The sequence below is a fragment of the Bos taurus genome, chromosome 4 (genome assembly GCF_002263795.3).
Source record: "Bos taurus isolate L1 Dominette 01449 registration number 42190680 breed Hereford chromosome 4, ARS-UCD2.0, whole genome shotgun sequence".
Classification (NCBI taxonomy): Eukaryota; Metazoa; Chordata; class Mammalia; order Artiodactyla; family Bovidae; genus Bos; species Bos taurus.
In genome coordinates, this window is record NC_037331.1 from 7412379 (window position 1) to 7428829 (window position 16451).

General features: G+C 51.6%; 1 protein-coding gene across 1 annotated transcript in view; it reads right to left on the reverse strand.

Annotated features, from left to right (window-relative positions):
• The window catches only part of ABCA13 (ATP binding cassette subfamily A member 13), a 374331-nt gene that overhangs the window by 208412 nt on the left and 149468 nt on the right, over positions 1-16451 (reverse strand). The window contains exons 38-41 of the mRNA XM_059886027.1: positions 13930-14148; positions 9668-9864; positions 4900-5057; positions 3451-3681 (exon numbers count right to left, since the gene is read on the reverse strand). Of these exons, the coding sequence (XP_059742010.1) occupies positions 3451-3681; positions 4900-5057; positions 9668-9864; positions 13930-14148 (805 nt within the window). The remainder of the gene's footprint in view (positions 1-3450; positions 3682-4899; positions 5058-9667; positions 9865-13929; positions 14149-16451) is intronic.

The following is a 16451-nucleotide window of genomic DNA, read 5'->3' on the forward strand; positions in this document are numbered from 1 at the left end:
CTTGCCTGGAAAATCCCACGCAGAGGAGCCTGGCGGGCTACAGTCCCTGGGGTCACAAAGAGTCAGACAGAACTGAAGCAACTCAGCATGCAATAAGAATAACGCTTATGAAGGAGACAACTGGCTTAAAAAGACCTGGCAGATGATAGTGATACAAACAAACAGGTAAACAGCAGGGCTGCCATCTCTCCTCCTGAAGCTTCCTTGCTGTGGGCAGGGCTGGAACATGCAGCCACAACCATCATTTGAAAGAAAAGAAGGAAGCGATTAGGGAAAAAGAGAGAGAGGAGAGAGGGAAGGAAAGGAAGGAGGAAGGAAGGGAAGAAGGGAGGGAAGGAAGGAGAGAGGGGGAAGGGAGGGAGTTACTAAGAATACTGAAGGATCTGATTTACATAAAGCATAGTTCTCAATAAGCCTCTTCTTGGATGTTCATGCTGCCTCGAGACAGTACTGACTGGTTCCACGAAGCGCACTGATTAATGAAACATTTAAAAGCTGAGCATCTGCCCAGAACTTAAAGACCCTCCTCACCACGTTCCCTGCAATGCTTAAAGCCATAAAATAGGCCGATCCCTCCCCACAACCTCCCTCCACCTCGCAACAAGCATCACAGGATTCCTGAGGTTCCCTGCTTCCCGGGCAGCAGAGGAAGATGCCACTTACACGAAGGAACACTTGCTCTAGCTATGGCTTTAGCCGTAAATAAGTGAGCACACACGTGAGAAGGGTGAACACTTGTTACTGGTGAGTGTGTTTGGTCCAAAAGGCTGAGCCATGCCCCCTCAGGCCTGGCGGCCCTAGCTAGTCCAGCGAGCGCAGGACATGCGTCCATCTGTCCACACCAGGCAACATACCCTAGGAAACATCCAGCGACAAGATGACTCCAGAGAGACAGTGCATAACACGTCTGCGCGTGACTGGCAAACCCCTCTTCTAACAATTTGAAAAAAACTCGTCTTCTTTTTCAGGTGACCTAGGCTGGCAAAACAACACCCAAAGGCACCTCCTCTCCATCTGCAGAGAAGCTGTGATTCACACCACACAGAGGCTCCTAACTGTACAGATCACGAGCTTGCTAGTAACTAGTGACTAGGTTCCTGGATGACTCAGACTGGTCATCCAGACTTCAGAGGACAGTGCCAGTGGTGTGTGGCATAACCACAGTCCAGACCCATCGGGGCTCCAAGCAGCTGCCCGGGCCATCCACCCAGGTCAAAGGAGAACCCCAACCCCGCTGACTCAGGCATCGTGGGAGAGGGTCTGGGAAATGCCCCGTCTGCTACATCCACACAGGCAGGTCGGATGACAGCCAAAGGCCCTGGGCAAGAGATGCCTTTTCCTGGAGCATACACGCAATTTAATTCCACTGTTACCCCAAAGCCGCAGCAACAGTCTCACATTCCAAGGCAAGAAGGACCTTTACTGCTTTGCCTGGTTCATTCCAGGCATTTAACTATTACGGGTAATTTCTGGAATAATTATTCCATTTCAAAGACCACAAAACTGAGGCTCAGGAGTTGAATGACTCATCCGAGGCCGCAGGTACTGGAGGGGGAAAGGTGTGGGCTGAGACTCACCACCTCCATGGTGACAGGCTGTCCCCACAAGCCAGACACCCCGCCACTCAGCAAACACTCATCAGGATGTGAGGGCGATCTGGCTGTGACATCCGTCACTCCGCTGATCGCCAGGGTGACTCGGCTGACCTGGCTGCCTAGGGGTCTTTGCCCTTCCTCCCTCACCACTCCATGGGTATCCCTTCTGAAGCTGCGAGCTCAGGTGAAGAGGACGACCATCCCTGATAGAGAAGGATCAGGCTTCGGTCAAGGGTGTACAAGCAGCTGTGCTCCCTTACTAGAACCTCCAAGCAAGCTCTCAAGGCAATGCTGATCAGCAGCCACTGGGCCAAGCGTGCACCAGCGCAGCAGAGTGCAGCTGGGCACAGAAGACCCTCAGCATCCTAGGCGCAAGATGGCAAGTCAGAGGGGGTTGTGGAAAGGACCATAGTGGGGCAGGCAGAGAAGGCGCACAGAGCTTCCAGGACCGTGGGATCAGAGCTGCCTCTCAATGGGGAAAGCATCCGTGTCTCAGCTGGAAGGACGACAGAGGGAAAGCCGGCCCTGACAAAGAGGGTTCGGGACTCCAAGCTCTGGCTGAGGAAGCAGCTCGTATCCACCTTTCCTGGTTGTGAATCAGGCTATCCCCTGTTGTCCTATAGGCCTCAGCTGCTCTTTACACAAGAACAAGAGGGCAGCTGATGGTCCATGGAAGCCAGAGCATCCCCCCAATGGTGACCCATTCAACATGACCCACTCTCAGAAAACCTAGGTCCAAGAGCAGCACTATCATTTATAAGCCCTGCAATCCAGGGTAAAATTAGCCTATCGGAGCCTCAACCTTAGAACAGGAATAATAAGTTACAGAGTTAGGAAGGGAAAATCAAATACATTCTATGCGTAAAAGCTGCTTGTAGCACTGCAAATCTTTTACTGCTTTCCAATCTTTTATGACCACTTATTCGCAGCAGCAATTCGACAGAAAAGTTGCAGTGGCCGCTGTCACCTGGAGTCACACTGATTTACACACAAGTGGCTGCCTTACCTACTGCATCACTAACCCAACCAGGGATGTGCCTTCAGCCCCCAAATCCCTTCCAAAACCCAACCAGAAGTTCAGCCTTTGACACTCTAGAAGCCTCAGTATTTTAATTCTCGTGGCCACTGAAAGTCCCAGGTGTTACTCTATTACTATTCTCGGGTAATACAGAGAAGGTGGCCCAAGGTTCTTTCCAGACGTTTTTAACCTTCAGCACTTGACTTTTATTTGAAATCTGCAGTGCTTTGTAAAACTCAGATCTGGCTCACAATCAACCTCAAGGCCCTCACACACAGCTTGCCATTGGATTGTCTACACAAAATAGCAACTTCCTCCTGGAGGAAAAGCCTGCCTCTGGCTCCTTGGAGCATTCATGAAGAAACCACACCCATACTCTGAGGGGCAGGCACCAGCACGATTTCCCTTGGGGGAGGGGGAATGGGAGGGGAGCAGAGTGGGAGGAGCATCGTTCCCAAGTGGGAGCTTCTGCCTATCTTTTCCCAGGGTGGGGCTGGGACTTCTGAGCAGAACCAGGTCCAGAGAGAAAAGGGGACGCTTCCAGGTGAGCAAACAGGACCAGCCAGCTTCCCGCTGCTGAAACTGTCTGGAGAACTAGTGCTTCTGGATTAAAGAAATCAAAGTTCTCAAATATAAAAATGCTATCCCCCTTAAAGAACCAGTCACCTATCGAGTGCATTAAATTCATATAAATGCCATGCCTGCCACCAATCAGAGCTGGGAAGTTAATGAAAATGCACAGGGTCCCCAGCGCGTCCTTCCCTTCTGTCTCTCCCACGCACAGCGGCAAAGCACAAACTAGAAAAGCCTGCTCGAGTATCTCTCATCAGCAGGTACCTCTTCTAAGGTGGTGTCTGAGAGCCCGTAGCCTGTCAGGCACAGCTGGTGGAGGTTCTGGTCGAGGGCCTGGAAGAGCCCTCTGAAGCAGGCTCTGTCTGCACCCTCAGGGATCACGTAGCTCAGCTCGCCCTGGCTGCTGCTTTGAAGAGATGCTTGCGGGAGGTAGGTCTGGATCAGAGACGTGGCACAAGCTGTGTCCTTCAGGTCATCAGCCTCTGGAACAGAAGGCTACCCCCCAATAAAGCAGGGGAACAGTAAGGAAAGCAAACCCAAACATACTAAATTTACATTAACTGGTTTCACCTCTACCCCTAAGCAAATTGTTTTGAAATTTCAACTCCGAGCAGCAAAATCAAGAAACAGCATTTCCAGGATGCATTGCACCTTTTCCTTTTTAAATTTAAATCTAGTGGGAAAGCTGGCCAGGCAAGATGTAACACTAATTGGTCCCCAGGTACATGAAACAGGCCCCCAGGAGGTCTATGCTTACGGACACCCTCGCTGCCTACGGAGAATCCTGAAAGCCACTCCAGCCCAGCAACTGGACCACAGGATATGGGGCTGAGCCTTTCTAAAAGGGAGACAAGGACCCCCACCCATGGAGGAATGCCCCCTCCCCCAGGACAGTAAGACACTCCCCCTGAATAGAGAGGAAGATAGAATAGAGAGGAAGATAAGATAGAGAGGAAATAAGAACCTGGACTCAGGGCCACCAAGGGTCAGACCACCAAGACTCAGGGGGGGGCGGGGGTAGGGGGCAACTTAGAGACCTCAGCCCTGAATCCCAGCCCCAGAGCAATTCCGGCCCGCCCCCAGCTGACACAGGGCAATGAGGATGTCTCTCATTGAGAACTCTGACTTCACCCTTTCTATGGTATAGCTTTAGCCTCTTAACCAAGCATCAGGGTCAGAAAGTTACCTGGGAACAGGTGGGGCCATGGTGGTGCCCAGCCAGCCTCTCAGGCCAACCCTGTTTCCCATCAGGGGCCCTGAATCCCACCTGACTCCTCCTGGCAGACAGAAAGTGTCTGTGAGGCCCCACTCATTGCTGTAAAACTTATTTTAGCATCAGGGCCTCTGTACACAAAGGTTTCCACTTAACTACCCCCTCCTTTCCCAGCCTCATCCCAGGCCCTCCCACCTCCCTGCCTCCCAACTCCGCGCCCACCAGTGACCATGCTCTGTTTATCACTTTCTCGGCCACACTGTTTCCTCCCCAAAGACTGAGACCCCCAAGGACCCTGTGCAGAAAGCACGCCCCCTATTTTGTCACCTCCCCCAAGATCCACAGCCAGCAAGGCCCTGCCTGGATTTGGGATGAAGATCTGCTGAATGACTTGACTGCAACGTGGAAATGCTGTAACTGAGGAACAGTTTCGATTCGTCTCCTCCATTCCCCCAACCGAGGAGGGCCACGTCTCCCTGTGTCTGCTACCAGGGTCTCACCTGCCTGCTGAGCGTCAGGCGGAACCCCTGCGCGTGGGCCTGGGTCAGGCTGGCAGGGGGCCCAGAACAGCGGAGCCGCCCCCGCTGCAGCACAGCCACGTGGTCACTCAGTGCCTCAGCTTCATCCAGGTGGTGAGTGGTGAAGATGATCGTCCGACCTGCAACCCAGAAAAAGGGGCATCAGATCTGCACGGCACACCAGGGGTTCATCCCCTCCCTCCAGTGGAGGAGCTGGGGCAGGGGGTTGGTGGTGTCAAGAGCATCACAGGGTTTTAAGTCAGTTGAGATCACCCCCCAAATCAGAGCCCCGGAAACACCTTGGGGTTAGGACGTGGCTTCTGCAAACCCACCATCACCAGGCATGACACTAAGGGGCAAGCCAGGGTGTCCCCGGGTCCAGTTGCCCCATGTGTGAGCCCCGAGACAGATCACTGAGTGGATGTAGAGGAGAAATTCACAAAGAGACAGCTGAACGGGACATCCTTCTCTGTCCTCTGATCCTTGACCCTCCACCCTCAACCTCACTACCACCTCTGCCGGATGCTGGGAGAAGCTCTGTCCTATGGAAGCACTGCTGCTGCTGCGTGAGAACATCAGTAAGCACTGTGAAGGGCAGGGTAGCATCCAAGGGGCCAGTCGACGCCCTTGTCAAGTGATGTGACCACGAGTCATGGGGGGCACCACACTTACCTCCTCCTGGGAAGAGCTCACAGCAGCCAAGGCCACAGAGAGAGCATTCTGGGCACTGGGCAGGGGGCGAGGGAGGGGTGGGCATGAGCCAGGGCCTCCCCAGGAAGAAAGAGGGCATGTGGCCACTTTTCGCAGAAACAAATGATCAGCTTATATGTATCCTTTATGAATTCTCACAGCTGGTCACATTTTCCAGCCTTTTCTGGGGGAGGAAAGGGCCCAAACTGACCTCAGGGGGCCCGAGGCCAGAGAGCCTGGAAGGCATTTTCATAAATTTCATGTCAGTTACATGAAGGGACATTCTCTGAACTTTTACTTTCTATTGGCTTGGCCAAGAAGTTTTTTGGGGATGTGACAGAAAACTCTGACCAAACTTTTTAGCCAACTCAATATATTCCCCCACAGGCCTATATCAAGCCCAATTCTACCTATTCTGGTTTACTGAATAAACACACTGATTGATTCTTATCTCAAAAGCAAATTTTCCAAGAGCAAAAACTGAACATGATTTTAACTCTGCGTGCCTGTGTGCTAGGTCGCTCCAGTCATGTCTGAGTCTTTGCAACCCTATGGACTGTAGACTGCCAGGCTCCACTGTCCATGGGATTCTTCAGGCAAGAATACTGGAGTGGGTTGCTAGGTCTTCCTCCAAGGGATTTTTCCAACCTGGGGATTGAACCTGCATCTCTTATGTCTCCTGCATTGGCAAGTGGGTTCTTTACCACTAGCGCCACCTGGGAAGCCCAATTTTAACTCTGAGTTTATATTTTTAAATAGCAGAGAAAGATAGAAGGACCAGGATTCTCAATTCATCTTTTAAAAACTACATCAAAAGGAAACCATGCTATGTAGACCCTAGAGTGACGAGGAGCAGGGGGCATGGTGGCCACTTTCACCACGTGGTGTATGTGTGCTCAGTCACGTCTGGCTCTTTACCACCCCATGGTCAGTAGCCTGCCGGGCTCTTCTGTCCATGGAATTCTCCAGGCAAGAATACTGGACTGGGTTGCCATTTCCTTCTCCAGTTTACCTAAAAGGTATGTGCCTATTCTACTGTTCACCAGAGATGTGTCCCGAAGACCGAAGCCAAATCCCCTCACAACACAAGTTCCTTCAAGGCTAAGAAAATATGCTCAGTCCCTGATCTGGAGTTAAGAGACCAGATGATGTGTTTGCAGACAATCATATCATCTAAAAATTAAAGTCAGCTGGAATGTAAATTCCCCAAAAATGTAGATGAAGTTCACAGATGTTTGATGCTTCTCAGTGGACATTTAGGCAACTTGAGACACACCTCAACCCTCAACGGACAAGTGTCACTCTGCAAGACACGTCTTTACTGCTTCCCAGGTTCGGGTGCTGCCTCTGAACCCCTCTCCTCAGGAAGTGATCTTTCCCACACCCACTTCTCTTGTTTAACAGCACTGATGAACGGCCACTGGCCAGGCACCCACGTACCAGGTGCTCATCTGTAAACATTCACACACACCTCACACCACCCTACCAGCAGCATGATCCCCTCCACTTGCAAACAGGAAAACTGTTTGCACAGAGGGGTGAGATCATTTCTCCAGGCCATATAGGACGTGTGGAGCAGGAGGGGGATGAGCAGACTGATTTGCTCTGGTAACTTTTCCATTTTTATTGCTCCCATTAAGGCAGGCACAGAAGCACTGGTCACCAGGCAGTCGGCACTGCTTGTCACTCAGCAGGAAACAAGGGTCAGGCCCCAGGAAGACAGAGCCCCAAACACCCGAATTCTGCCAGCAGAACCCTCTTCTACTCAGCAGGGGTCGCTTGTTTTCATGCTGCGCTTAGATCTGGTTTACAAAGCTGCGGCCCAGCTGCCTGGAGGCTTGGAGCTGTTTCCAGAAACGACTACATTTTGATTCTTGAAAACATATTTCCCTCCTAGGACCCCCCACCCGATCCTGATTCTGCACGTGAGTCAGTCTTCCAAGGAGCCCCTGAAAGACAACCATTGCCAAACGACCAAGAACAGTGAGAAAACATTTAACTCATAAGAAGAGAATCTGAAGAAAGTTGCCTATTTCTGAGATTTTTATTGGATCTAGTTTTGTATCCAATTAAAATTAAGCTTGTGACTCAAATGTTCTGTCAGCTGAGCCATGAAGACCCCAACTCTGATTTTTCAAGTAAACAAGAGCCATGAACTTGTGGTATGAAATTCGAGCGGTATGCAATTCATGCGAGCAGGGAAACAAAATCTACTGATCTGTCTGCCTCTCACCCATCCTTGTCATCTGCCCCCACTCCAGGAGCAGGGCAATGATTTACATTTATCTCAAAACTCCATCAGTCCTTTAAATGGTGTTCAAAAGTCATGAGTTTTCATTTCTGGTCTCTACTTTCCTCCCCAGAAGGCCTTAGGTAAGTGGATGGATGGGATCTCAGAGCAATGGGCAGGCGAGGTGCTCAGGCGCAGTGTGGTCAGTGTCTCCTGGCCCCAGGTGATGACTCAGACCTGTCCCTGCCCTACCTGTACAGCAGAGCCTCAGACAAGGTCAGTCCATGGCCTCGAGCACCTCCTACTTCCTGGGGCCCCTCAGTCCAGCTGGCTGCCCGTTCCCTAGGCTCTCCCAGCTTCCAGGGCCCACCTAGTCCCTCCAGGCAGCCTCCCTGGCAGGCTCTGCTCCCTATTAGTCCAGAAGCTGGGAATTGTGAAAGTTCAGGACACCTGCCCTGGGCATAGCCCTGGGCCAGGGTCCTGCTTGGCCTCATGAGCTCTGACGTAGCTGCACCAGGTCCGATGAATCTGTGCCCCCGGCACAACATCATGGTTCTGGAATGATCACCCAGCGCAGGCCAGTGCCCAGAAAGGAATAGAAAACCACGCCTGCATCTGATTTTCCTGTGTCCTTTTGCAGCTCCTCTACATTTCTGGAATAGAAAGGATAAGATGGTCCTTTCAGGGCTTCTCCCTGACCCCAGACTAAGCTTTAAGTGGCAGGGGCATCTTTCCTGCCCTAAGGAGAGGATTTGATGACTTTTTTGGGTCCCTTCTCCTTGCATTTCTTAAGGAGCAAACCCTAACTTCAGGGAAGTGAAGGTTTCAGGTCAAGTCAGAAAGGCTTTGTACCCAAAAGGGCAAAAAGAAAAGCAAAACTGTGTTTTATAAGAATCAGCAATAACCCTGCCACTGACGCTCCCACACCTGTCTAGAAGCACAAGATATGTTCCCCTATTCCTGAGGTTTCTTTCCAAATTCCAGTGTTTCTATACAAAATGCCCATAGCAATGTTTTCTGGCTGTCACACAGGAGAAATGAGAAGCTGGAAATCAGTAACTGCCCATCTCAAGTTAGAAATTCACCTTAACAAAGACGAGAAACCTGAAGCCTCCAGACCAGATGTCCACTCCTCCCTTGGCTGGGTGAACCGCCTCTGAGGCTGGCTTTAAGCAAACCCCACACCCTTCTCTCTGTGTCTCAGTTTCCTCACTGAAAAAAGTGAGGAAACTCTTTTTTTCCAGATTTTAGTTGGGATACCCCTTCTGACAATCCCAAAATTACTCCAGAATGGAAGCCACTGTGGATGAGTGCTGTGTCCGCTCATATCATGCGTAACATGCTCGAAAGACACCACTGCTGGTTCTGAGCAACCCCCAGACTCCCAATACCATGGGGAGGTCACGATGGATGTGTCTCTTCTCTATGCGCCCCTGGGTAATTTTTTTATTGTTTGGGGGGAGGTGGGGGGAAGCATGCTCTACAGCATGTGGAATCTTAGTTCCCCTACACCCCCTGCACTGGAAGCCATGAGACTTAACCACTGGACCGACAGGAAAGTTCCAGGAATTTTTCTTTTCCCTGGGAATATGTATCATTACTGGGACATGGGCCTCATTCCTCTCCACCTCAATACCCAAGAAAAAACAGAGCGATATCGTCTTTCACGGTGACAGGATGAAGAAGATAAAGCACAACCCTCCTCCGTGATATCGCGGGAAAAGGACATGGAGCACAGCCCTTCACGGTGATAGGATGGAAAGAGAACTTAAAGCACCGCCCTCCTCCGTGATATCGCGGGAAGAAAACTAGCGCTCCGCTGAGCCCCACCTTGTCGGTACTTGAGGAGGATGTCCCAGATGCCACGGCGGGAGCACGGGTCCACCCCGCTGGTGGGTTCATCTAAGACCACGGTCCCCGACGCGCCCAGGAAGGCGATGCCAATGGACAGCTTTCTTCGCGTGCCTCCCGAGAGCACTCGAGCCTGTTGGTGCTGGTGTGGCGTCAGCCCCACATCCTGAAGAGTTCTGAAACGAGAACAGAGCCCTCAGTCTCCCGGACTCCTCAGCGGCGCTTGACGTCCCACTCTGGAAGGAAACAGTCACCGCGAGGACTCGGCTTTTTCTCATCCGCGGACACATGGCGGGACTCAGAACCACGTGCCCATGATCCTGACGCCACAGTGCCGGCCTCCTTGGGGACCAGATACGACCACATCCAGGGACCCAGCATGAGGCCCTGGCAGCAGGGCGTGCCGGGTGGGTCCTGCTTGTAGGAAGTACGTGCTGTGTCCCCTCTGGATTCACTCACCTGCCAAGGGACCTCCATCCCCTCAGGACCCTGGGGAGGATGGCCGATGGGCAGGTGTGGTCAGAGCAACAGGCAGAGGCCGCCCACTGTCCATCCACGCGTCTACAGAAGACTGACCTCGCCCAGGAGCACTAGCTCCGCATCAGCCCCTTCCTGCCTGAGTACCTGGGACGCAGCCCAGGTTTGCAGAGCAGGAGCGACAGATGCCACTAACATGAGGACCAGCCCTCTTCTCTCCACGAACTTCCAATCTCCGCACTGACTGCAGACACCCAGCATCTTCCGATGCATAGGAAGCGCCACTTCACAAGCAACCTCTCACTCTGCACCATGTGCCCAGTAACACGTGAACACTTAAAACTGTCACCACCTACTTCATCTCACTCTCTGTTAAGCCCCCTCTTGGAGCAGCAGCACCGTCCCCCCCTATCCCCCCGCCCACACACACACACACAGGAAACCTTCCTCTGAGCACCCACACCCAGTAGATTCCCTCTGTCTGAGCCACAGGCCAGTCACAACTTCCCCGAGGCCAAGGAGCAGCCAGAGGAGGAGGAGTGGGGGAGAGGAGGGATTACAAGGTTCCATGCAGTTGAGCTTCAAGACTGTTGGGACCCAGAAAACTGCAAAACTCTCATGCAAACACCAGTAAAATCCCAGGTACTTGCACCTGAGCAACGAGTAAACGTTTCACTGTTGACAGATTCCTCATCCAGACCCAGAAGGAGCCCAGGCTCCCTTCTCAGGTCTGGTTGTCAGTAGGCCCACTGGACCGTTAGTCCATGTGGCTCTGCATTTCCTGTGGAGTGAACCTCAACCTACATTTATAGCAGTTTTTGCCCTTGTCAGATGCTCCCATTGTGGACAGCAGCCCAGTTGGGAGGAAGAGGACAAGTGGCCCATCTCAGCAGGGGGCTGTCTTGACCTTTATTCCCATTAGAAGCCAGCAATCCCTTCCCACCTGGTGGCTCCCGCTCCAGAGGAGGTGACCCTCTGGGGATTAATCCCATTAGTTCCATTAACCAGAGATTGACTGACACAGAAAACAAAAACAAGGCAGTGAGATGTCAGATGTTCTCAAACATCCACATCCTAATTACACTTCTACCTTAAACCAAAACCCTCCCCGTTCTCTGTTGATCTTGAAGTCAGCACACTCCTAGCCACTCAGGACCAAACCACACCCTGGACCTGGCTGATTCCAGCATCCACGGCCCCGCCAGAGGCTCAATTCCACCCATCCTCTCCCACACATCCTTTCGCCAGCCGGTCCCTGCCTCCAGCTATCACTCCCACAAAATGGAACTCTCTTCCCTTCCCCCTCCTTGCTTCCTGTGTCCACAGGCTCTGCCCGCCACAGTGTCACGGCCACCCCCCACAGATCCCAACCACTGCTCACAGGATGGCACCCAGAAAGCCACCCACCTTGTGTTGCCTCAGTGGTTTGTTCAGTATTTGAAATGTCTGTTTCTCTTTCATCTTGATATTGTCGCACATCTTTGCTCCATTTTTGCATAAAACTCCTCAGAAGAGTTCAGTTTCTAATCTTCTTCCATCCTTTCTCCCCTGACTCCAGAGAGACCTCCCTCCCCATTGTGCTACCAAGATGGCTCTGATCCAGTCAACTAGCAACCTCCTCACACTAAGTCCAGAGGTTAAGCTTCAGTCTTCATGTTACTTGACCCTCAGCAGCATCTGATGCACCAGACCTCTCCCTCCTTAATGGTCTGATCCCTCCTCCTTCCTCACTGATCCCTGCTCTTTAATGGACTGGTTTCTCCTCTTTCCCGGTTATTCCTGGCAGGTCCTTCTTCATCCCTCCATCCTCTTCACATGGCAGCATACAGGATTCAGTGCTGTGTCCTCTGCTTATGTCCACCTGCACACATGCCCCTGTGGGTCTCATCACCATCAAACAAGCCAGCCTGCAGCTCATGCCTTGTGATGCTTGCCAGAATCCTCAGGACTAACACTAACCGCATCACGATATCCCATTGATTAAGTTCCCCTCTTGACTTCTACCTTCTCCTTCAAATAAAAGGCAAAATGGTAAAGACCTGACTCTAGACAAATGTTCTCTCTAAGGAGTCTACCCCAGATTGTATCAGCTCGATTGTAACCAAGATGGCCATTAGGGGAACCAAGTGCTGCCACAGGAGCTGACACTGATAGCCCTGCCTCCGAATCAGGGCTTTCAGTCCTTGCTCCTCTAATGGAGTATGGCTATCCTAAAACATGATCTCTCCCCACCTACCTCTGTGCACACCAGCGTCGTTGCCAGGTAACTAGCAGCAAACTGATAACCCGTGAGGTTGCTGTGCCCACATCAGAAGATGAAGCCCTCGGAGCATCCTTAGGAGCTGGGTTTGGGCCCAGCCCCCAGCACAGCAAAGTCTGCCATGGTCCAGGGTAGGTGCAGACTTTGAATGAAAATTGGTGGCCTGGGAATTTTTTTAAAAGTGTAGGTAGCATGTAACCAGTTTGTCCTTTAGAGATGTGCACTATTTCTCCCTAAGTTCCTGCTGTCATTTAGGACAGGCTTGACTGGTGCAAAGTAGATGTTTTCCTGTGTATCTGAGTCCCCATCATCACTGGTGTGGTTGTCATCAGCAGCCACTTCTGAAGACGGGATGTGAGTCAGTCCCGCTGTGGTGGTGAACGGCCTTAGACACCAGTTAGCTGCCAACCACATGACTGTAAATCCTTATTTTACAAAACAAATCTTGCAAACATATTTTAAGGCAGCAATAAGCAGTAACAGTCATAGTTCCTCAGGGGCCCCTCTTCTTCTGAGGCACATGAGTGACTCACCATCTGTCCTTACGCCCTGGCCTGGTCCCCCATGGGTCAGGCCTGACTGATATCCTGCTTCATGAACTTGGCTTGAGAGTGAGGAGCTTCCACACTGTGGTCTCACGGTCCCCTCAAGGGGCAGAGCCCAGCTTGGGCCACAGCTGCCACACACACACAACCCCACCCCGCGTCTTCTAGATCATAGCTCCCCCACTGGATTCAGGCCCCACTCCAGCCCTATCTTTCCCCTCGGCCCCCCAGCCACACTCACCCCCTGGAGACACCAATTTGTTTCCTGACTAGGGACCTCGGGTCCTCTCCTCCCTGTGGGCTCCGCTTCTGTGAGTCTCTGTGAGACTGGAGGAGCTCCGTGACCCCAGCCCGTCCTGCCATCCCAGCCCCTGCCTCCTCTCCCCACACGCATGTCCTCTGCTCCCCTTGGAATGCATCCGGACCCCAGACTCTCCCCTCCCCACCCTGGACGCCCAGTTTGTCAAGTTGGCCTCCAACAGCCTTCAGACCTGGGCCTCCCCTGCGGCCTCTCCATGTCCCGTCCCCAGCCAGGCCTGGTACCCACCCTGGGTCACAGGTACGCCGTCCAGGCCCCGGGCTGCTTGCCCCCTCCAGTCCATAACCCCAAATCTGCAGGGTGACATTTAGACTCCTCAGCAGGACTGCTCAGGCTCCTTAACCCACTCCTCACTCCCCCACCCGTCCTTTTCACTTCAGGACACCCACAGGCACCCACACTCTGGACACAGACCTCAGTCCCCATGCTGTCTGCTCCCTCCTTGAGGACAGACCAGGTTCGGTATCCTCCCTGGGACATTTTCTGATCCCAGGTTTGGGGTCGTAATTCCATAATTAGAACCACTTGCTAACGCTTTCTTCTCACACATACAGGCAGCGGTGATGCTCGTGAGGCATCTCCCTGCACCCCCCACACCCACATAGGATGGAGGGCAGGGGGCAGAGGTGGTGTCACACACCTGTGGACTTGCTCACGCAGCTCCTGGCGAGTCCCCCGCAGTGCCTTCAGGGAGGCAAACAGCATCAGGTGCTCAAGCACCGTGAGGCGGTCGAACAGGATATCCCACTGCAGACACACCCCCAGCTCCGCCCTGACCACAGACGGGTCCTTCTGCAGGCTCCTGCCATTGACGGTGATGGTCCCGGACGTGGGAGGGTAGAGTCCTGTGAGCAGGGATCTGCAGAGAAGACACGTCAGTGGGGGCACGGGAGTTGGATGTGCTGCTGCCCTGACCACCTGGCGGCCCCAAGGACATCTGCATCCCGTGGGGAGCTCACAGCCAGCCTCCCCCGCCAGCGCCTGCTACATGGTGAGACAAAAGCTGGACAGAGCTTGGTGGGACGTGGGCCTGTGATCGGGTTATGCTCGCCTAGGATGCTCTGTGCCCAATGACCATCCCTGCTGAGAGTTTTCGATGATGACTTCAAGGGTCTTCACAGATGAGGAAACAGCCTAAATGGATGGCCTAACCACCCAAGTCATCATTAGATGTGAGCCAAGCAGCAGCTCATACTTCCATCACCCCCCCACAGCCCTGCAGCCAAGCTTCCTGCCTCCATGCCTGAGTCACCCACCTGCCAACGTCAAATCCATGACAAGCCAAGAGCTCGTCTCCAAAGCTCCTGTCTGCCAGCCCACAGGACACCTGAGGACTGCCATCTCCTAGTTCAGGTCATTTATTATTCATGCTTTACACTATGTTCTCTTTCTAAAAAGTTAGACATATACCCACCACAGCACCTAGCAAACCACACCTAACTACTTACAGAAAGAACTTAAAATATTACGTCCACACAAATGATGTACGTGAATGTCCATCATCACCAAAACCTGGACTCAGCCTCAACTGCGCCAACAGATGAAAAGATAAATGAACTGTAGTGTCTCCATGGCATGGATTCCTCAGGACCTGACAGCTGATGCAACAGCACCACGTGTGGGTCTCCAAGCATCATACCAACAGAAGACTCAGTACGACTCCATTATAGGAAATGCTAGAAAATTCTAACTGAACCACAGCCTCAAACAGCAGGACTGTGGTCACTCAGGGGGCAGGATCCAGGAGGCCCAGGGGCCAGCAGGGGGAGGGTTCACATGTCGGTGTCCTGTTTGTCCCCCGGCCTTTGTGCAGCTTTAGCCAAGCCCAGCTCATCAGATGCACACCTGGACATATACTGTTTCCTGGGAATAAACTGCACTTCAGTAACGTTGACTGACAGCTGTTGGCTATATGGTTTTCAGACCTCACCGGGGAGTACAATCACACAGAGTATACCCATATCAGTGCACCTCAGAGTGCCTCATTTCAAGTGGTGACAACCAGCCCGGAAACAGCCTCTCAGCCTCTCCTCCGAGAAGTGCCAGGAAGAGACATTGCTGGGAAGACTCACGACCGATTTCCAACAGTCACTAAAAGCAGTGCAGCCAGCGACCCTCAAAACATCTGAAAACTCCTAATTTAATTCTCTTCGTTGTGCAAAACACAGACTCCAGATTTTCTTGCAGGAAACGTGCATTAGTAAAAACTCAGTGTGGAGGCTGGCTTTCGGAGTCATTATTAGTGCAACATTTCCCAATCTGAAAACACTAAAAACATCCTTCATGAAATCTTCAGTTCTTTTTCAGCATCCAAGAAAAGAGATTTTTCTTTTCAATTTATTGTCAATAAGAGATTGCTGAAGCTTTTTGAATGTTATTTTTCTTCTTTTGTTAAGAATCTTGAAGCAAATAGTCCCTTTCCTTGTGTTAACTAAGCATACTTTATTTAGCCCTACTAATACAGAACAAAAAGAAAGTCACTTGTTCAAAACAGAAACTCCATAATTTGGGTGGTTTGGCCTTAAAAATACCCCATTTCCACAGCCAACTTGGGGCTGTTTTGTGGACTGTGAGTGTTTCAGCTCATTCTTTCTCTGGGATCACATGATCCGATTCTTTAAGCAAATCTGGAACCACTGGATCCCATATCAAAAATAAAGGCTTCACAAAAACACAACCACATAAAAAGCAGAACATGAAAAAGAAAAATACTGAAGTGTTAAAAAAATTTGCAAACATCATTAAAATTTCATCTTCCTCTAAGTATGCAAGCAGAATTAAACTTAGTCGGAGGGGGGAAAAGAATGTCATAAGACTTTTCAAAGGCCAAAGTAAACCCATGAACATTTTGCAGGCAATAAAAGAAGAATTAAATCTATTTTAAAAGATTCCCCCCTACCCCTGAGTCTGCTCAGACCTGCAGCAGCTCTAGTGAGAGGGCTGTCTTTCTGATGTGTCTGTAAACTCTGTACGGAGATGGTCGGATAGCATCTCCAACTCAGGGGACATGAATATGAGTAAACTCCAGGAGATAGTAAAATCCTGGTGTGCTGCAGTCCGTGGGGTCACAATGAGTCAGACAGGACTTAGCATCTGAACAACAATAACTGAAACTAAACAAAAATAAACAAACAAAAAAGGGATCCAGCCCCTATCTCACAG